Source organism: Aquarana catesbeiana, linkage group LG01 (assembly GCF_042186555.1).
Source record: "Aquarana catesbeiana isolate 2022-GZ linkage group LG01, ASM4218655v1, whole genome shotgun sequence".
NCBI lineage: Eukaryota > Metazoa > Chordata > Amphibia > Anura > Ranidae > Aquarana > Aquarana catesbeiana.
The window spans coordinates 206,861,504-206,884,098 of NC_133324.1; the positions used below are offsets into that span (position 1 = coordinate 206,861,504).

General features: G+C 39.8%; 1 protein-coding gene across 1 annotated transcript in view; it reads left to right on the top strand.

Annotated features, from left to right (window-relative positions):
• PRDM6 (PR/SET domain 6) overlaps positions 1 to 21,069 on the top strand; it is a 167,063-nt gene extending 145,994 nt beyond the window's left edge. The window contains exons 7-8 of the mRNA XM_073624698.1: positions 108 to 284; positions 20,166 to 21,069. Of these exons, the coding sequence (XP_073480799.1) occupies positions 108 to 284; positions 20,166 to 20,280 (292 nt within the window). The 3' untranslated portion in view covers positions 20,281 to 21,069. The remainder of the gene's footprint in view (positions 1 to 107; positions 285 to 20,165) is intronic.
• The last annotated feature ends 1,526 nt before the right edge of the window (positions 21,070 to 22,595 follow it).

A 22,595-nucleotide genomic window follows, 5' to 3' on the forward strand; every position in this document is an offset into this window, starting at 1 on the left:
AAAAATGAATACATTTGTGGAAATCCTTGCAAATTATATAGATTACGTAGAGGGGATTGAAGTCACACTTTGAACATGCAGCCTTACTGTGTCTTTCTATCTTTTAGGCCTTACCAGTGTGGGCACTGTTCTCAGTCCTTTTCCCAACCATCAGAATTAAGGAATCATGTCGTCACCCATTCCAGCGATCGACCTTTCAAGTGTGGATACTGTGGCAGGGCGTTTGCTGGTGCTACTACATTAAACAACCACATCCGTACTCATACAGGGGAAAAACCTTTTAAGTAAGTAGATTTGCTACTTAGAATATTGATGTCAATATATAAATACATAGTCACTGATAGGTCTATAGCTTCCCAACCTATCTGGGATGGGAACTGACAGGCTATCAGTAATATAGTTAGATTTAGTGGACACTTCACAAGGATTAAAATACATGTCTTGTAGAAAATAGTTGCTTTTGATGAGCTCTAATTATTCTAATTATTGATATTTGAAAAGAACGGTCTGATTAGATATCTGCCCTAATGACGTGACAAGGCGACATCTCCATTGACTTTCAGAGACATAACTGTTTGATCGGCAAAGAAAGGTTTTCTTTAGTGCCAGAGTGATCAGAATCTAGAACACTCTTCTAAAATCAAAGGTTATGGCCACAAATATACAGTCATTTAAATGGGATTCATTGGTAGAGTAATTGATGAAGGAAATTTTTCTGATAGTCATTCAGATGATTAAAAATTTATTTTTTTCTACTGAGATGATTTATTGTTAGCAGGTTTACCAGGGACTTGTTTTGCCTTCTTCTGGAAAAACGTTAAAAACTCACTATTAGAACAACACTAGATTGAATTTGTTATAGTTTTCTGTTTTGTTTTTAGCTTTGCTAAGCCATTATGTTAAAATTAAATGTAAAAATGTAAATGTAAAAAAAAAACAATAAAAAAAAAAAACTAACCTGCTTACCTGCTCTGTGCAATGGAATTGCATATAGTGGCCCCAAACCTGCTCTTCTCAGGTTCCCCCCCACCTGTTTCTGGCTCCTTCTCTCTGGCGAGTGTGGGCTTGCTCCTGAGCCCCGCTGCCTGTGTCTATAGTGACGCTCCCTCGTCATTGGCTTTGATTGACAATAGTGAAGTGAAGGGAGAGAGCTGCTGCAGACAGGCACAGTGCTGAATCGAATGAGGGCACAGGTAAGTATAGGGGGGATGAGGGGGGATACTACTACCTAAACATTTTTTACCCTAATGCAAGGAGTGCATTAGGGTAAAAAAATGTTTAGGCTCTAAAACCACTTTAAAGCAGAGTTCTGCTTAAAAAAAAAAAAATAAAAGTCAGCAGCTACAAATACTGCAGCTGCTGACTTTTAATAATCGGACACTTACCTGTCCCAGGGTCCAGCGATGTAGGGGAACAAAGCCCCGCTCCTCCCCCCCTCCTCTCTGCAGCGCCGGCATTGTTACTGTGGGTGCCCGGCTGTGGCTTCACAGCCGGACATGCACTGCGCATGCGCAAGCCACGCAGAGCGCCGTGACTGGACGGGAAATCATCTGGGACCTGTGACGTGTCCCAGATGATTGCCGAGAGGGAGGGGGAGAGGTTAACTTGCTTCCGGTGCCGTGGTGCGCTGGGAGGAAGTGCGAGCTGGAACCCTCTAAAAAGAGGGTTTCCGCTCCCCCCCCAAAAAATGACATGCCAAATGTGGCATGTCAGGGGGTCACCTTCCATTAAAGAGGAAGTTCAATTTTTGGGGGAAATTCCGCTTTAACTGATTATGTAAAGAATATTTTTACAATAATTGTGCTAGCATCACTATAGTTGGAAGGCCTCAAGCTTGGCACTCAGTTACCCATTTTGCAAATAGTAGATGCCTGACTGTTATGCTGATCCTCTTACTTTGAATGACTTTGAAAAAAGTATGCAGGTAAGGATTTCTAATTTTCACAAATTGCATGCTTTTTTCAAGTTAGTGAGACAGAACATTTTAAAGAAAGAGGGTCAGCATACCAGTCATGCAACTAGCATTTTCAGAATGTAACAATGGCAGCCCCCATATTTCCCTAATGAAAGGTTTGCTTGAAAGTAGTTAATATGATTGGTAAAATGTTACCACTAGATACACATCTCAGCGCACAAGACAAGATCAATCCGCCAACACAGTCCTCAAGGCAGGAGCAATCCAAGTATATAATAATCCAAATCAGCTACCCCACTGGCTTGTCAGTTATACGTGATACTATCCAATGACCTTCCCATCACGATATAAAAACAAATGCCAGTTAATTTTAGTGGTTTCCTTCCCTCATTTGCTGTGACAAGTAAGGTTATTACCATTTACAAGTTTCTTTTTACTGTATTTACAGGTAGGAGACTGTGATGAATAGCCCCCATTAGTGTTTGTTGTTGGGAGAAATGGAAAAAGCAATGCTAAAATCCTGCTAGATACATAATTGATTTCCCCTGACTGCTGTGTATATAGATTTTAGTAATTAATTGAAGAGGTTCTGAGGTCAAAATGGAAAATAGATTTATTTTAATGTTTAGGTTTTACATATCTGTTACCCGGTTGACTCAATGATTCTTTTCTGTTTTATCATTTTTCATGCACTTTGTTCAAAATATGAAATACAAATTAATACAGCAACTTTTCATATTAATCATACACATTAACAGCTGACTTGGAAGGCCTCTTATGTTATTGAAATCTAAAATTATTACTGTGCTTATAAACTCATTTGTCATTGCCATCCCTGGATACATATTCAAATCTATTACTGAAATAAAAAAAAGCATGGTAGGTGTCTAGTAGGACCTGTCATTGTTAAATAGACAACCAGCAATAAAAGTGGAAGAGGTCAACCCTACTTTCAGGCTTATTAAATAAAAGTGTACACTGCAACAGCTATGTGTTGATTGACTTTGCAATAAAAGATGCATTCTTATGCCACGTACACATGATCACACATTCCGACAACAAAATCCATGTTTTTTTGTCCGACAGATGTTGGCTCAAACTTGTCTTGCATACACACGGTCACACAAATCTTGTCGGAAATTCCGATTGTCAAGAACGCGGTGACGTACAACACATACGACGAGCCGAGAAAAATGTCGGAATTGTGTACACACGATCGGATGGATTTTGATGTTGGAAATTCCGACGAAAAATGTCCAATGGAACCTACACATGATTGGAATTTCCGACAACAAGCTACCATCAAACATTTCCGTCTGAAAATTTGACCGTGTGTATGCGGCATTATAAGTTGTATAGGTTAGCTCATGTTGCAATGCCCTTTTAAAGCAAACCTCTAGCTTGAATATAACCTCGAAATTATAGTATCTTTTCATGAATCCATGGAGGAAGGCTGTTCATCCCAGTAGTGGACCAGTACTGAGAGTTTGGGACAGATCAGCTGATCACTGGAGCTTGTAGCTCTTTAAATACTAGGGTGTGCTGGTTTTCCAGGCTCAGGTAGTGATATATAGGAAATCAGAAGGGACATGCAAGCTCGTGAAAAAGTCTGCTATTCAAATTAAAAAGCAGTTAAATACTTCTTTGCAGCCCAAAGGTACATTAATGCCCTGTGCACATGGTCGGACATTGATCGGACATTCTGACAACAAAATCCATGGATTTTTTCCGATGGATGTTGGCTCAAACTTGTTTTGCATACACACGGTCGCACAAAGCTGTCGGAAAATCCAATCGTTCTGAATGCGGTAACGTAAAACACGTACGTCGGGACTATAAATGGGGCAGTAGCCAATAGCTTTCGTCTCTTAATTTAATCTAAGCATGCGTGACACTTTGTGTGTACAGGGCATTAGACTCTGGTCCGGCCGCACCTAGAATATGCTGTCCAGTTCTGGGCACCAGTCCTCAGGAAGGATGTGCTGGAACTGGAGAGAGTCCATGGAAGAGCAACAAAATTAATAAAGGGACTAGAGGACCTTAGTTATCAGTAAAAGTTACGAGCACTGAACTTGTCCCCTCTGGAGAGGAGATGCTTGAGAGGGGATATGGTTTCAATGTACAAATACCATTCTGGTGACCCCACAAAAGGGATAAAACTTTTCCGCAAAAGGGAATTTAATAAAACACGTGGCCATTTACTATAATTAGAAGAAAGTTTTAGACTTGTGTTTTTTTTTAACCTCGCCTACTATGTAACTATGTAACAGTAATATATCAATCAAGTACCTTGGGCAGCATGGTGGCTAAGTGGGTAGCACTTCTGCATGGCAGCACTAGTACTCCAATTTCCTCCTGCACTCCAAAGACATGTATGAAGGTCAGTTAGGGACCTTAGTTTGCAAACTCCTTGAGGGCAGGGACTGATGTGAATGTACACTACATATGTGAAGCACTGAGCAAATTGATGGCCCTATATACATACCTCTAATAATAATAGGTACAAATAGTTGAAGATCTTGTGCAAACCTCATACACCCAAAAACACTAAATCTAAGTACGTTGAGAATACCTTGTAAATCCAGGACCACCCTCTTATACACACACACTATTACTGCTGCAAAAGTTGGGACCAGCTAGCATTTTGACAACCATTTTCCACAAAGAGCAAACAGTGGTTCCTGTGAAGTGTTTGCATTCTTTGTAATAAATACAATAAATATTGGTGCAATGTATTTAGACTGGTTCTTTTTTGTGCAAATCAAAAGACTGTCCTTTGATCTACATAGTGACAGAGAATATAAACCCACCAACAATAATATGATACATTGCAGCTTACCATTCTTTTGATGTGGTGGCTGTATGCATTTTCTCTTTTTATGCTTGTATATCCCTAAGTGATTCTCACCCTTCTGTATCGGAACAACAAAAATAAGATTGGACCACGGAACCCCAACCATTTCATATTCTCAATAACAAAGAAGGATGCCATTTGGTAGTCCTTAGTGATACATGAGAACAATGTAATTGATAGCAGTCAGCACAAAAGATTTCTGGGAAGACCAGCGGGTGTTTTTGAACTTGTCAAACAGATATAAAATAACTATTTTAATGCTATATTTAAAAGACCAAAAGGGACCAAATAAAAGAAGTTCAATATTAGGAATTACAGTACATGCACTTTAGTGCAACCAAACTGAAACAGTTTTTAATTTTTAATAAAAAATGTTCAGATTTTCAGTGCAGTTTTGTAGTGCGATATCGGTGCAGTTTGACATGTTTTTGATGCATTTTTTATGCCACTGCTTTTTTTTGTAAGGGGAAGTAGACTGGTCCATTGACAGATGGATAAGATAAGGACCTGCCACCCGCCGGTGTCCTAACAACCAGTGACGTATCCCTGCTGTCTGATGGAGATTCCCACTTGACAGCAGACTGTAAATGAAGAAGCTGTCATAAATTTTTTTTTAAAAAAACAGCGTGGGGTCTCCCACCCCCACAATTCATAACACGCACCAAAAGAAACTGGTGTGGATAACGCCAATAAAAAAAAATGGCGTGGGTTCCCCCCAAAATCCATACCAGACTCTTATCCGAACATGCAGTCTGGCAGGCCAGGAAAGGTGGGGGGAAGGCTCGGTTCACACATGGGCGGCACGACTTGCAGGTCGCCTCAGCGAGGCGACCTGCAAACGACTGCCGGGGCGACTTGCGAGACGACTTCTGCATAGAAGTCTATGCAAGTCGCCCCAAGTCGCCCCCAAAGTAATACAGGAACCTTTTTCTAAGTCGGAGCGACTTGCGTCGCTCCGATTAGAACGGTTCCATAGCACAGAACGGGAGGCGACTTGTCAGGCGACTAGGTCGCCTGACAAGTCGCCCCAGTGTGAACCGAGCCGAAGAGTCTGAATTCACACTTGTGTGTCATTATAAATAGTATAGGTGACAGAATTAAGTTTGTACTTTTTATTTTTATTTTAGTTGTGGCAGCACTAGTTTAAAAATTGACATTGATCAAAGTATATTTGTCTTTAGAGTACATAGACATTTTTAAATATAGTATAAAGTAAAACAAAAGCCTTATTTTTACTGAAAATGATTGCCAAATCAATAGATTCATAGCGAGAATGAGAAAAGGTACTGTAGTCGATAAGGGGTATACAGGTTCGGGAGCCGAACTGAGCTGAAGATTAGTGAAAAATCTGGGAAAGACATATTTATATGTTATAGCTCAGTATTAGTGGGATGAAACAGCGGTTTCATGTAGCTCTGTATCCAATAAAAGAATTTTCAGCTCCATCCACCTGTGCAACTATTATGGAGAAAGAGACTCCTCCTGCTGCTGAAGGGGCTAATGGGAGTCTATGAGCATGAACCCCATGAGTAACTAACATTCTAGTTTTGAATGAACTGTTTTTGAAAGGCATTTGCCCCACCTGAAGCATACACTATATTACCTAAGTATTGGGACGCCTGCCTTTACACACACAGGAATTTTAATGGCATCCCAGTCTTAGTCCATAGGGTTCAATATTGAGTTGGCCCAACCTTTGCAGCTACAACAGCCTAAACTCTTCTGGGAAGGCTGTCCACAAGGTTTAGGAGTGTGTCCATGGGAATGTTTGACCATTCTTCCAGAAGTACATTTGTGAGGTCAGGCACTGATGTTGGATGAGAAGGCCTGGCTCGCAGTCTCCGCTCTAGTTAGTCCCAAAGGTGTTCTATCGGGTTGAGGTCAGGAACTCATCCGTGTCTTTATGGACCTTGCTTTGTGCACTGCTCCAAATCATTTGGTGGCGGGGGAATTATGGTGTGGGGTTGTTTTTCAGGGGATGGGTTTGGCCCCTTAGTTCCAGTAAAGGGAACTCTTAAGGCGTCAGCATACCAAGACATTTTGGACAATTTCATGCTCCCAACTTTGTGGAAACAGGTTGGGGATGGCCTCTTCCTGTTCCCATAAGACTGCACACCAGTGAACAAAGCAAGGTCCATAAAGACATGAATGAGTGAGTTTAGGGTGGAGGAACTTGACTGGCCTGCACAGAGTCCTGACCTCAACCCAATAGAACACCTTTGGGATGAATTAGAATGGAGACTGCGAGCCAGGCTTTCTCGTCCACATCAGTGCCTAACCTCACAAATGTGCTTCTGGAAGAATGAGTGACAAAGCAGGTCCTACCTTCTGGAGCCTGTACTGTAGTACCTATGATGGGCGTCCCACTGGTCCAATGCCAGGACGTGTGATGTCCATCATATGCGCTGCAGGCTCCAGAAGGCGGGAATTACAATGTGGCTGCCGCGCCGCGTCACTGTGAGAAGATCCCCACTCGGCGCTCGGGCGGGCGGCTCTCCTCTCCTGTCCTGTCATGTCATGGCTCTGGCTCTGGCTGCCTGGAGTGCCTGCTGTCTGCTGTCTACTCTACTGTGATGGTCGTGCTGCACACTAAGGCTGAGCTGCAGGAGGAGGTCACCTCACCTGAAGTCTGGACAAGTAGGTCAGTGCGTGTCAGTGTGGGTCAGTGTATGTCAGGTAGGTCAGTGTATGCCAGGTAGGTCAGTGTATGTCAGGTAGGTCAGTGTGTGCCAGGTAGGTCAGTGTGTGTCAGGTAGGTAAATGTATGTCAGGTAGGACAGCGTGTGTCAGGTAGGTCATTGTATGTCAAGTAGGTCAGTGTGTGACAGGTAGATCAGAGCGCGTCAGGTAGGTAACATCCCCCCCCCCCTCAAAGTGCACTAGCTCAGACTTTTTGCCACCTAGCAACACCCCTGATGCACATTCCACAAACTTGTAACAGACATATTTGTTCTGATGCTGGGCGCTGCATTATCTGATGGGCAAATTGTATAAGAATAGTTTCTCAGTCATTTTACAGTACAGTCAATAGTCTTTCCTACTTTCCGTGTAACAAGTAAAGTAAATGAAAGTGGCTACGCAAATCAAAGGTACTTGAGATATTCATATTCAGTTGTGGCTTTATGTGTCTGTTTCAAACTATAGCAGTTTCCTGTAATCTTCAAAATAAGCACAATTTTTTCTACTTGTTACAAAGTCAGTGAACATTCACACAAGAATAGAACGAAGTCTCAGCTGTAAAGGAATCATTTATATAGCAAATGCTGATCACAACGAATCAAAATTTTGGAAAAATGCAGAGCTGTCCTTCTATGAGTTAAAGTTATTGTAAACTCTCACCTTGTAAAACAGCCTGTTTAGTTAAAAATAGAAATGAACATGATTGTAAACGATCACCTTATAAAACAATCCATTTAGTTTAAAACAGAAATGAAAGGCAAAACATTTTTGTATAGATATAAAAAAACATTATAAATACCTTTTGTCCCTTTTTTATAAGTGATCACATTCCCTCTGTTCTCAGCCGGGGGGAGGAGAAACAACATATACTGAGCTTCCCAGTGAATGGCTGTGCAGCAGAGGCGTGTCAGGACAAGTCTGATCATTGGAGGAGAGCAGGCTGAGTTCTCAGCACAGCTAGAAAACTGACCACGGTGTGTTCTCCTGCTTAGTGTAGTCAGTTTTTATGCAGAGGGACTGGAAGGAACACCAGGGATTTCACACACAGGAATCAATACAAAGAGAACAGGATAGTTTTTCATACAAGTACATGGTACAGCACGCACATATCAGGAATATGAAATGTTGGGTTTACATACATTTTTCTATATATTTTAAAGGCTAAGTTGACTTTTTTTGTTCTAAAGTTCTAGCTCACCTATGTGCCAATATAGCATTAATGTACTTATTTTGCAGAAATAAAAACGCTTTCTATTTATCCTACACAGGCCTTATCTCAGTGTCAGTGTTTGTATAAAAAAAAATCATTACTTCCTGAATGGACCTTAGGACATGAAAACTGTTAAGACACAGGAAGGAGTTCACTAGTGGACCTCATTAACACACAACCTGCATCTGCCCTCCCTTGCAGGTGCACAATTTCCAATGCAATCAGTGATCACCGTTCTCACTAAATACACAGCCAGTGATTGATTTTATTTCCTACCTTACTTTCATCTTGCATAGAACGTTCATTTGGCAGAGTGTGCAGTAGCTGAGTGTTCAGATAACAGCTTATGTGAATCAGAGCTGTAGTATTGTAAACAGAATGTCCTGGGTTCTGTGAAGCTCACCATACATTATACAATCTGATTGTACAATCTCCTTTAGACCTACCATCAACTATGTAGTGCAAGGGCCTCCCTGATTGGATACAGAGTGACTGGATAGATGATGTGTCCCCTTATTATGTAGTTTTGGTAAAGCTAAATTAGATTGTATAGAGATTGTAAAATCAGATTGTATAGTGTATGATCACCTTTATACACCTAAAATAAATAGATGTACTTTTGGTGCCATTATTGTTAAAGGCACGCCAAACCTTTAGGCAAAAACACATATTGCCATGTGAAAAAACAAGAGACAAATGCAGCAAAACACACAGTAGAAAACATGCAACCTGCAACACACCAAAATGTCCCATGAGTTACTTTGCCATGTGTAGTGCAGCCCATTGAAATCAATGGGCTGCCCTATGTGTGTCACAGGAAAAACAAGCCAAAAACATGCGCAACCACTACACTAGGTGTGAACGAGGCCTGAAACTGAAATTGGTTAGCTTACACAAAAACAATGAAGCTTTTGGAATGCAAGGCAAACTGCACAGAAAATATATGCTTTGCCTTACATTGCAGTAAACACGCGCAAATGTACCAAAAAGCAAAAAGAAATGCACCACATTCTGCTCTAAAAAGAAGTTCTGGAGCTTCTTTGGAGTGGTTGTTGTGCATAGGGCAGCCCATTCACTTGAATGGGCTGCCCTCTGCATGACAAGCGAAAATTTTCCAAAGTGCCCCAAAAAAATGCATTTGGGAATGTGAGTTCCCTTTACAGAGAGATGTGAACGGGGCCTGACACTCCCACCTATGTACCTGTATAAAGCTGGCGATACCCTATTCAATCAGATTGTACCATTTCTGTACAATTTCCTTTAGATTTACCAGAACTATGGAATAGGGGACACACCTGAACATCTTATTCAATTTGTATCAAATCAGACAGGCCTTTGTACAGATTGTACAGAAAGTGGGTGGAAAGTAGTATAGTAATGAGGGAGGTTTGGTTCAGAAGGGTGAACACACCTTATCAGGCCCTCTTCTGTGATGAAGCAAGGCAGGTGGGATTCCTAGATGTCACATAATTTACAGGAAATGATGAAAGCAAAAAACATTTCTTTTTAAATTTTTGCTATAATAAATATCCCCAATTTTTTCAGTTTAAGCCAATATATATATTCTTCTACATATTTTTGGTTAAAAAAAAAAAATCACAATAAGTGTTGGTTTGCGCAAAAGTTATAGCGCCTGCAAACTATGGGAACGTTTTATGGCATTTTTATGGCGTTTTTATTATTTTTTTTTGTTACTAATGGTGGTGATCTGCGATTTTTAGCGGTACTGCAACATTGCGACAGACAGATCGGAGACTTTTGCCACTTTTTTGGGACCATTGACATTTATACAGCGATCAGTGCTATAAAATGCACTGATTACTGTGTAAATGTCACTGGCAGGAAAGGGATTAACACTAGGGGGCGATCAAGGGGTTAATTGTGTGTTCCCTCACTGTGTTCTAACTGTATGGGGATAGGATTGACTAGGAGAGGAGCCATATCTTTTTTCCTACTTAGTAGGAACAAACAATATGGCTCCCCTCTCCTGACAGCACAGGGATTTGTGTGTTTACACACACAAATCCCCGTGCTGGTGCTCGTGCATGCGATCGCATGTGGCCGGCGGCGATCGTGCCCGCCGGCCACGCGCATTGGGTCCCCCGCCAGGCAGCCAGCGTGCGCGTGCTCTGGTGGTCGAAAAAGGGTAGGACGTACCCGTATGGGATTTCGCCCAGGAGAGCCACTGTGCCACAGTATATCTGTGTGACACAGTCGGCAAGTTGTTAAAAACATACAAAAAAAATGTTCTATATCATTTTAGTCCATACATTAGGTTCATATCTGAAAGTGATTGTAAAGTCTCTTTTTTTTTTAGTTAAAAAATAACAAACATTTATACTTACCTGCTCTTTGCATTGGTTTTGCACAGAGCAGCCCGGATCCTCCTCTTCTGGAATCCCTCTTCGGTACTCCTGACCCCTCCCTCCTGTTGAGTGCCCCCTCTGCAGACAGCCTGCAATGGGGGGCACCAGAGCCGAGTCACATCTCCCTGTGTCCATTCAGACACAGAGCTGCGACCCGGCCCGGCCCCCTTTCTTTCCTCATTGGCCGACTGTCTTTGATTGACAGCAGCGGGAGCCAATGGCGCCATGCTGCTGTCTCAGCCAATGAGGAGGGGAGTCCCAGGCAGTCTAGACCCTCCTCCAACATCGCTGGATCTAGATGAGGCTCAGGTAAGTATTAGGGGGGCTGAGGGGGGTTGCTGCACACAAAAGGTTTTTTATCTTAATGCATAGAATGTATTAAGATAAAAAGTATTCTGCCTTTACAATCACTTTAAGCCCTTAGCTTTTTTTCACATGCTTACCAGGATAATCTACCCTGGTGAAAAAAAGTGATGTTTATGGAATTCATTAGCTTATGCTCAAATTACACAACATTGAATGATTCAGAGGACTTATTTTCTCTCCCTCCTTACCTTGTACAGTTCTATAAAACCTAGACAGACATAAAGCAAACAGCTACTGCTATGTTTTAGTTGTAGAATATTCAAAATGTTCTATCAATGCCATAATAGCACCCTGTATTAAAATGTACTTGTAAAAAAAAGGATTCATATCAAAAAAATTAAAATATGATACATGCTTAAGGACTTTGCAAATCATTTAGTAAACATAACCAAAAACAATTATATCTTTGATTTAAAGTAAAACTATAATCAAATTTAAAACCAAAAAATGTTGGAAAACTTTATAAATGTTATCTGTGTGTTCTTTGTTTCCTCTGGCTCCCCCACAAACCTACCCATTGACCCCATCAGACCAGTGCAGATTTTTCTACTTTCTGTGATGGGGTGAAAAAGCTAGACCACCAAGTAGAAAAAGGGCTACATAGAGACATACCAACACAGTGGGAGTCCTGACAAATAGCGTTGCCACCACCACTGATAAACACCATGCATCTCAATACATACAGCAAAAACACCATAATACACACAGCACCACGCACCCCAATTTACAGCATTGGTTGTTCCACCGCCGATAATACCTACCACACATCCCAAAATTTCCAAGAGTCACAAGCAGTCATGGGAGTTTACTTGTATTAAGTGATGATGTGCAGGGGTTGATGAGACCTGACCACTTCCAGGTTCAGTTTACAGAGGGAAGAGAAAGTGGGGCATGGGATAGTTATGTTTTGTGACATTCTGAGAGGCAAATGAGCATTTATGAAATTAGGACAATACAATAGAGTAATGATCTAGTTTGAAAGAATAGGGCTTATCACCAGGGTGTGGATTATTACAGGTGCAGAAGTACTGCCTTGGATGCCAGAAAACCTAGAATGGTTCTGAATGGATTCTGAAGCACTGATTAAACTATTTACTGCTTATAATGAATGGAAATTCATAAATTTCCCCCTTCCCAATATTCCAGTTCTATCTTCCTGGCCTTGCTGATACCAGCAAGTGTACTTCCTCTTGGAATCACCATGTGCTGCAAAAGAACTTCCAAGTTCCTTATCCTGTTCCTATACTACACTGATATTTATTTCTAGTATTTATATGGCACCAAATATAGCCCCATATTACGCAGCACTTTACAGATTGATACACAAGAAAAAATATGTGCAGTCTTAAGGGTCACAGAGATCATAAATCCTATTCATAATTTAGCATGTGCAGTAGGAGTTAAGGGAAAGGGAATACTGAACTGTGTAATGGCATTTAAGCACTAAGAAAGTTGTAAATGTAGTAAATGCCTCTATTCCAAGTTTATCATGCAGTAAAAGGTAGTATATTTTGGTACACCAATCCACTAACTAATCAGTTTTCTAATAAACAATCAGCAATACACTAATGTGTCATCAGCACTCCAGGCGTTCAGAGAGGATGATCTGCCCATAGACGTTAATGAATACACCAAAAATCATTAGACAATCAATACTTCTGAGTTATTTTCATTGAGCTGATAGGTCTGATACATTAATGCTGACATTTTACATTCGTCAAGATCACAGTGCAGTTTTTAACAGTAGAGTTGGCTGCTAAGAATATTCCCAGAGACAATCAAGGAAAATACAACTTATTTATATGCAGTATACTTAACTGCTTCTGAAATCTAGCTGGGTATATATATAGCCAAAAATCTAGAGCTGTATATTCCAGAGAATGCTCTAATGCATTATAAATGCAATATATTTTGTGCAGGTTTGAAAACAGATAAAGTAAAACCTTAAAGCGGACCTGTTCACTTCATAGATTACAGCGGCCATTTAAATAAAAGTTACAAAACACAGTTGTTCACAAGCTGTAATGGTCTGCAAACTAGTGTAACAGACCTTAAAGAAGAACTTTTACTTAAATTTTATACAGTGTTCATTCCCAGTACATGTAGTATTTAGTCCCATGTGCTTTGTAAAGCCCCATACACACTATCAGATTTTCTGCTGATTTTTGTCTTCAGATTTACCAAAACCGTGTAGTGCAAGGGCGTGCCTGATTGCATACAAATTGAAACTCCTAAGGTTTGACTTCATATTATATGGTTTTGGTATATCTGAAGACAAAAATCAGCAGAAAATCTGATAGTGTGTATGGGGCTTAAGCCTACTGAAGGCGTTGGACAGGGGACCAGCTCCAACAACATAGTGAGCAAGGAGACAGCTGCTTCATAACCAATGTTTGTCTCCAGCTTTCAGCACCAGCCGAAGGCAAGCACAAGAAGAATGCAGGGGAGGGGCAGTCAGCAATCCCTCAACCTGCATTCCACTTGCCACCACTTGTCTTGGAGCCAAAACAAGTGCCAGCTACCAATGTAGCTATCTCCTTGGTAGCTATGTTATTGGACTGCTAAGGGGGAGGGAGGGGGCACATTGTACAGCCAAGTAGCAAGGCTTATAAGGTACGTAGGAAAATTACACCAAGTACTATTTTACTATGTCCCCTGGGAAACATTGAAATGGGAGTTAATTAAAGACCAAAAAATGTTGATTAGCATTAGATGGGATTTTATGTTCAAAATATATGGCCAAAAGTTTGCAGACATCCGACCAATATACCTACACTATATGTCACAATTGTGTGGACACTCCTCCAAAATGTGAAAGTGTTTCCATTGAAGGGTGCAGTTAATACTACAGTATATAAAGATATTTTAGATAATTTTGCACATTCAACATTGTGGCAATAGCTTGGGGAAAGTCCTTTTCTTTCCAGAATGATTGTTTCCCTGTGCACAAAGCTAGGTCCATATAGATATGGTTCATTATGTTTAGCGTTGAGAAACTCGAGCAACCTGCACAGAACCCTGACCTGACGCAATTAATAGTGGTGAGGCGGGTCTTCTCATCCTACATTGGTACTTGCCATCACAAATTCTCTTTTGACTGAATAGGCACAAATTTTCACAGGAACTCTCCAAACTCTTGTTAAAGTCATCCCAGAGGAGTGGAGTTTTAGTCGCAGAGGAGAGTGCCAAACCCATAACAATTCCCATGGCTCTGGACTGGACCTCATATAGGTGTATATGGTAAGGTGTCCACATACATTTTGCCATATAGTGTCTCTGTGAAAGTGTAGGATAGGTATATGAATGCCACATGATAGCTATCTGTCAGAACAGTGCAAATGACATAAGACAGAAGCACGTTTTTTTTTAAAAGGACTTGTTCACACTATATGTGGTGACGGTATGCAAACATGTTATCAAACAGTCCAAAAAACTACTCAACCTACTGTTTGACTCTATTTTGAAGACTTTGGGGGGGGGGTTACTAAAACTGGAGAGTGCAAAATCTGGTGAAACTTTGCATAGAAACCAATCAGCTTCCAGGTTTTATTCTCAAATCTTAATTGTACAAGCTGAAGTTAGAAGCTGATTGGTTACCATGCACAGCTGCAACAGATTCTGAGTGGTCCAGCTTTAGTAAATCTCCCCATATGTGTATATAGCTCCCATTTGATTATGTGTTTGCATATCTCTGTCAATTCTCTTTAAAATAATTTGAATATAGTGTGAAACTGATCGCATGCATGACAAGTTTTAATGTTGTGTTAACTTTCACATGCTTGTTGGATCCTATAAACAATTTATTGCCATTGACATGCATTGGCCAGGTTGCACTGACCTACAGTACAAAGTAGCCTTCTGCGCTGGAAACATGAGACAATTTTAAGAACACAAAAATGTCTTACATTTCCTCAGAACGATATAATAGCTGTGGTCTGGAACCAACTGAATTTATAGTTCAATCACTGACAGTTTCTTCAAGCTCACCCACACTCTTGAAAGGAGCTTTCTTCTAAATGTCTGTATTTTTGTCTGAACTTTAAATTCAGAATGACCTGTTGTTTATGATTAACATAATACTGTTACATCCAGCAAATAATTCTGCCTAATCTGAGTCTAGAAACTTTTAGATAAAACATTTGATTTCCAAAATACATAATGTACACCATCAAAGTCCCACAAAAAAATCTGCTGTTTTATTTTTAATTTTCTTTATTTGTTAAGAGAAGCAGATTGGATAGGTTTATACAGGACCTAGAACTGTTTAGCAGACTTCAACTTTTTTTTCCCCCTTGATATTTACGCAGTAACTTAAACACAACAGGGAAATTGTACTCTAATGCCAATATCTGCCTTTATTTCTTAATTTTACTTCCTCCCTGTTCTGACAATAGTGCACTCATATTTAATTTGGGCATCTATCAGAAAGTAATGGCAGCAGGGAGGAATAAGGCCATGGGTGGCCTTATCAGCATCTGAAACAAAGTTTGATCTTTTTCTCCCCTCCATGCGTGTGCAATATCAGATTCGGGATATTTATTGGGTGTTACTCATTTGCTGGTGACCATTCTGGAGAACTGGTCCCATCAGTCATTTAGGACTGAGCTATTAAGATTGCTATTTTGATTTTGCAGAAGATATCCCAATATGCCAAACAGAAGCAAAATAACAATGTGCACAGTCTCCAATCTCAGGTATATACCCAAATGGAGCTTACATTCCGGCCAAAAACGTCTTTCTTTTTGACGAGTCTTCCAACTAACATCTGCGGAGGTTAACTTATGTTTATCCCAGTCTCTTGAACTCCCTTCCACATACTGTACCAATAAGCATTTAGCAGCCTTACCAGTCTTTAAATGTACCCTTTTCTTCTTAGAATTGTAACTAGCTTTTCACACAACAGCTTTCACACTCTGCTATACACTAATGTTTCCTCACTGCATTGGCATTTTCCAATACATCTAGTGTATTTAATAAGCCTCCCTTGCCTTTTGTATTTATCCCTTTTCCTTCTGGTTTCAAAACTTTTAGGGAAGGGTTCTCATTCCTATGTTTGTGTATGTTAAATGTCCTGCGTATAATTCTACTTTGTTCTCACTTTCTTCAGCGTTATAGAGGATGTGGGTGTCATTAAAATAAGTAATCATATGTAGTAGTAAAAAAATATATAATAATGGTAATAACTATAAATTATGGACAAGTATATAAATTATGTATAGAAGGTGAAAATGCTGCGCTAAACTCAAAATGTGAAAAACAACAAAACAACAAAAGCAGCTAGCACACAAACAAACCAAGTCCAATGAGAAATAACAACAAAAAGTGTAGCGCTAAACGTGTCTAACATGTGATATTAAGCATGTAAATAAACACCCTTACAGATGTGAGAGCATCAAATTATAATCAAATGTCCAGTGTGAAATATGGAACAGCAAAGTAAAAAGTCCGTGTTAGAGGGATATCTCTTCAAGTTGAAAGATACCAGTGGACATCAGGAGACGTATAGATTTTCAATAGGTAATGAGTGGGTACCCTTACCGGATCCGTAGGATGCACATACCGTATGGCAGTGCGTCAGAAAGGCATAGGCAGGATCTCCCGTGGTATCCAGACCAAGTGATGTCTTATAGGCCGCAAGCCCCAATGGATGATGATGGACACGAACAGGGGTTGAACGGCTATCCCAGAGCAGAGCAGAGTAGCAGATTGACCAGCAAATTATGGACAAGTATACAAAAAGAAATCACTGTAGGACATGATCTATATACACTTTCTATGGCTAAATATTTAATACCCAAAATTATAGTTATACTAAACCTCCTTTCTATTAAATCAACCCTAATAGCATGGAAACATATCCTATCTAAAACCAAAAATGGAATTTTATACACGAAAGTACCATTACCCTCAAGAATAATAGACTACTGTAAGATTATCAACAAAAGAGTGGTTAAAACAAGGTTACCAAAATTATGACTGTTTACCAGTATACTTTTAAAAGATATAAACTTTATCAATTAACATCCCAACAGAAATATGGCAATATCTAACAGACCAAAGTTCCCAAAAAAAGAAAGGAATATCTTTATTCTACAACTTCCTCTCCTCCTCCACTTCAAATAATAAAAACCCCAATATGAATAAATGGGAAAAAGATCTATCACAGAAATTTACATGAGAACAATGGAAGAAACCATTATCAATAACAAATAAAGCATCATCGTGTATTGAACATTGGGATACTTCATAAAAAATCTTAAACAGATGGTATTTGACCCCTTACACCTGTTCCCCTCCACATTCCCTATATGCTGGAGGTGTAATGAACAAATAGGCAACACACTCTTTGGGCTTGCAAAAACCTATTATGTTTTTGGAACACTATTTCCTCCTTCTTAGCGGACCTTACGGGTATTCTGATAGATCTAACACCAGCAATGGCCTTACTAGGGATTAATATAGATATTTACCCACCATGTTTTAGAACAGTAATAGCACATACTCTAACAAGGCTTACTGAATCTCCCAACCTGTCGAATGTTATCATTAGACTGAATACACAATCTCAATATGAGCTATTGTTAGCATATTCAAAATTCTACTATTAACCACTTGCCGACCGGCTCCTGTACCTATACGTCGGCAGTTTAAAGATGGATATCTCAGTAATGGCAGCAGCTGCTGCCACAACCGAGGTATCCATCTTTTGAGCCGGCAGTCCTGTTTACGATAATGGTGGTCTCTGCAGCGGATTCACCATGAGATCACCGTTATTGGCGGCGGGAGAGGGGCCACCCCTCCCTCCCGCCGCTCCTGCGCCCTCTGCCGCTTACCGGAGCCGTCGGCAGTAGCGGAGGCGATCGGGACCTGTCCATGGCTGGGTATAAAAACGAGTGAGGGGAAGATGGCCCCCACCCGTCTCCATACTATAGCAGGGCGGTAGCCTTCTGTCCATACGTCTTAAAGGCACATTTTCCTGTTGTCATTTTTTCAAATGACAAGATTTTTTTTTTTTTCATTTAAGTTCAAATATGAGATCTGAGGTCTTTTTGAACCCAGATCTCATATTTAAGAGGACCTGTCATGCTTTTTTTTTATTACAAGGGATGTTTACATCCTGTCCCGACAAGCTCACGCGCAGAAGCGAACGCATACGTGAGTAGCGCCCGTATATGAAAACGGTGGTCAAACCACACATGTGAGGTATCGCCGCAATCGTTAGAGTGAGAGAGCAATAATTCTAGCCCTAGACCTCCTCTGTAACACAAAACATGAAACCTGTAGAATTTTTTAAACGTCGCCTATGGAGATTTTTAAGGGTAAAAGTTTGAGGCCATTCCATGAGCGGGCGCAATTTTGAAGCGTTACATGTTGGGTATCAAATTTACTCGGCATAACATTATCTTTCACAATATATTAAAAAATGGGCTAAATTTACTGTTTTCTTATTTTTTTATTAAAAAAAGTGATTTTTTTCCAAAAAAAGTGCGCTTGTAAGACCGCTGCGCAAATACGGTGTGACAAAAAGTATTGCAATGACCGCCATTTTATTCTCTAGGGTGTTAAAAAAAAAGTATAATGTTTGGGGGTTCTAAGTAATTTTCTAGCAAAAAAACTTGTTTTTAACTTGTAAACACGAGTCTGAAAAAGAGGCCTGGTCTTTAAGTGGTTAATAGGTTTAAAAATAATTGGCAGGAATGGTTACGCAATCCGAGAGCTTCTAAATATTTAAAGAATTGTGAGCTGTGAACTCTTATAAGATTGAATGTCATATGGTTTACACCAACTTGCCATGAGTATCTCTTTAACCCTTGTAAGCTCCGCCTACAGATAGCTCCCATTAGGGGTAGGCAGAAATGTTTCAAGTTTCAATTTTTATTTTCCAGTTTAATTCTCTTTGCGGTTTCATTGCATACTCTATAATTTATGTTATTATATGACTTATATAACGAGAAACGTAATACCAACTTAAATGTATTTACTACCACTGGAATGTTTTTTCTAAAACTAATAAAAAGTTTAAAGTAAAAATAATAATAATAATAATAACAATAGTTAATAAAAGTTTAGAGGTCAAATAATCATTTCCAAATGCTAGTTAATGATGGTTTTGCCTTCTTTTTGTTCAAACTTATTGTGGAATTGTTGTCACCTTGATGATAAAAGTTCAAGAGTTTTCTAATCTTTAATTTTTTTGTACTACTTCTACTTTGATAGACAGTGAATTGTCTATCAAAGGATGTACATAATCTAAGCATTAGACATTCTTAAGAACAATCACATCAAAGTTGTTTTTCAATAAATATTATTCTTTTTTTTTTTTCACTTTTCACTTTTCCGCCCTTGAGGACCTCAGATATTGAATTCCAGATTTTAAATTAGCAGTAGGTGAAATTCTATTTGTCATCAATTTCTTTCTGGAGGTTACAGAGCAGAAAACCGCAGACAGGCTGCTTCTTTGATGGCTCTCTCCTAAAAATCTCTTTTTGTTCTTTATCTATTTGATGTGACAGTGATCAGTGCAGGGACAAGACAGGCCTCTCTAGAGAAATCACCTTCCCCCTTTCTATTGACAGATTCTTCTGATCTGAATCAGATGGGCCATGCCCTATCATAGTCACTAAGACACTGCTAGTAGCCACCAATTAAACCTTTAGGGATAGTGAAACCTGAAGCCACTTTTGAGTGTCTGTTCCTATTAGACATGGTGAGAAAACTTCTGACACCCAAAAGCGAGGATCCACGGTCTTATTTTTTCTCTCTTGTCTCCTGTAGGTGTGAGAGGTGCGAGAGGAGCTTCACACAAGCTACACAGCTGAGTCGACATCAGAGGATGCCCAATGAGTGCAAGCCGATAACGGAGAGCACAGAATCAATTGAAGTGGATTAACTGATTGACTGGTTGGAATTAAACTGCAAGGAAAGTCATGATTAAATGTCACGGACACTTAAGCAAAACCAAAGATTTCCTCTGAACAACTTTCAATCAGGCCCAGAAAACCAAAAGCAGTAATAAAATAAGTAAGATGTTAAGAGATATTGATCTTGGCATGGAAGAGAGACCAAGAAAGACATTATTTATTTATGAGTGGGGGTGAAACATATTTTAAAAGACAAGGGGACTTAACCTTTTCAGTCCCATCACCTATACATAGCTTTATTTCTAAATACTTTTTGTAAAGAAAAAATGTTATTTAATACCAAAGTAAAGGCTCAGTTACATTTTTCTTGCCCACATATATATGACAATGAATACATGTGGATTTGTTTAGAGATGCACCTTTTTGTAGCATGATGCCATTGCTCTAAACACAAGTAATTATTTAAGTGCAGAAAACACGGATGGGACACATTCGAGTTTGGAAGATTGGAAGAATACCACAGTTTGTGCTTTCGTTTCATCATAATTCCAAATTGACATTAATGATTTATGTGTCCAGATGTTGTGATGGGAGCTATTTCTGAAACATTCGAGCCATTGTCTAACCAAAGAGGACATTTCACATTTCCATCATCTACTGAACCTACTTAAAAACCATACTTTGTGCACTTTTCATGTTAAAGGTTTCAAAGACATTGTTTATGATATGTGGGATAGTTTGGGGGGAGTAAATATGTTAAAATATTACAAATAAATATATAAATGTATAGATATAGTGTGTGTTCATAAGCAGTAAAGTAGGTTGCCACGAAGTTGGCCTTTGGTTCCATATTGAAGGTATTGACAATGGAGCCTTAAATAAGAAACATGACATAAAAGAAAAGTTTTTTGCAGTTATTACAAACATGAAAAAAGCAGACTGGCTGGGGAGTACAGGCTTATCAATTTCTTTCTCAGTATGTATATATCAACCATCATATGATAATGGAACATATAGCTCCCATGGAGGCAGTTGCCTGCATCCATACTATAATAGGAAACACCACTAGGCAGGCTTGGGCAGAAGGGACCACTACAACATTCCTTAATGCCTCATTCACACTGGTGTGCCGATCCATTCACCCATGCATAAGTTGTTCATGTTCCATGAAGCAAGTTGTCATCAGCATGTTAAAATCAATTATGAGCGGGTGGCTGCACAGACCTGCATGGATCTCCAAATGCATCCCTGACTGTATACAGATGTACACTTTAGGATGTGTTGGAGATCTGTGCAGGTCCGTGCAGCCACCTGCCTGTCATTGATTTGAACAGGTTGCCTGCAAGTGGCTGCACAGAACACCTGTGCATTCCTTGTGGGTGAAGCCAGCCCTTTGCATGGGTGTAAGGATTGGTACACCCATTTGAATTACTTCTTACTGTAAAAAGAAACATCTGTCACCCTCCTGACTATGCATCTTGGCATAGCAAAAGTCTCTGAACTGGGGTTGATTACTAAAGGCCAAAGAATATTCTTTGAATAAACTGTTATGTCCCGTACACACGGTCGGACTTTGTTCGGACATTCCGACAACAAAATCCTAGGATTTTTTCCGACGGATGTTGGCTCAAACTTGTTTTGTCTACACACGGTCGCACAAAGTTGTCGGAAAATCCGATCGTTCTGAACGCGGTGACGTAAAACACGTACGTCGGGACTATAAACGGGACAGTGGCCAATAGCTTTCATCTCTTTATTTATTCTGAGCATGCGTGGCACTTTGTCCGTCGGATTTGTGTACACACGATCGGAATTTCCGACAACGGATTTTGTTGTCGGAAAATTTTATCTCCTGCTCTCCAACTTTGTGTGTCGGAAAATCCGATGGAAAATGTCCGATGGAGCCCACACACGGTCGGAATTTCTGACAACACGCTCCGATCGGACATTTTCCATCGGAAAATCCGACCGTGTGTACGGGGCATTATTGTGTATACTTTGAATACCCAATCATGCATGGATGAACCACTTGAGCTCAGGAAGGTTTTTAACCCCCTTCACGACCAGGCCATTATTTGCTATTTAGCACTGCATTACTTTAACTTTGTTCACAAATAGAGCTTTTTTTCTGGTGGTATTTTTATTCTAAACAAAAAAAAAGAGGGAACATTTAAAAAAAAAAGATTTTTTTTTATTTTCTGCTACAAAACATATCCAATAAAAAAAATAAATAAATAGAAATCGAATTTCTTTATCAATTTAGACCAAAATGTATTCTGCTACACGTCCTTGGTAAAAAAATCCCAATAAGTGTATATTGATTGATTTGTGTGAAAATACTAGC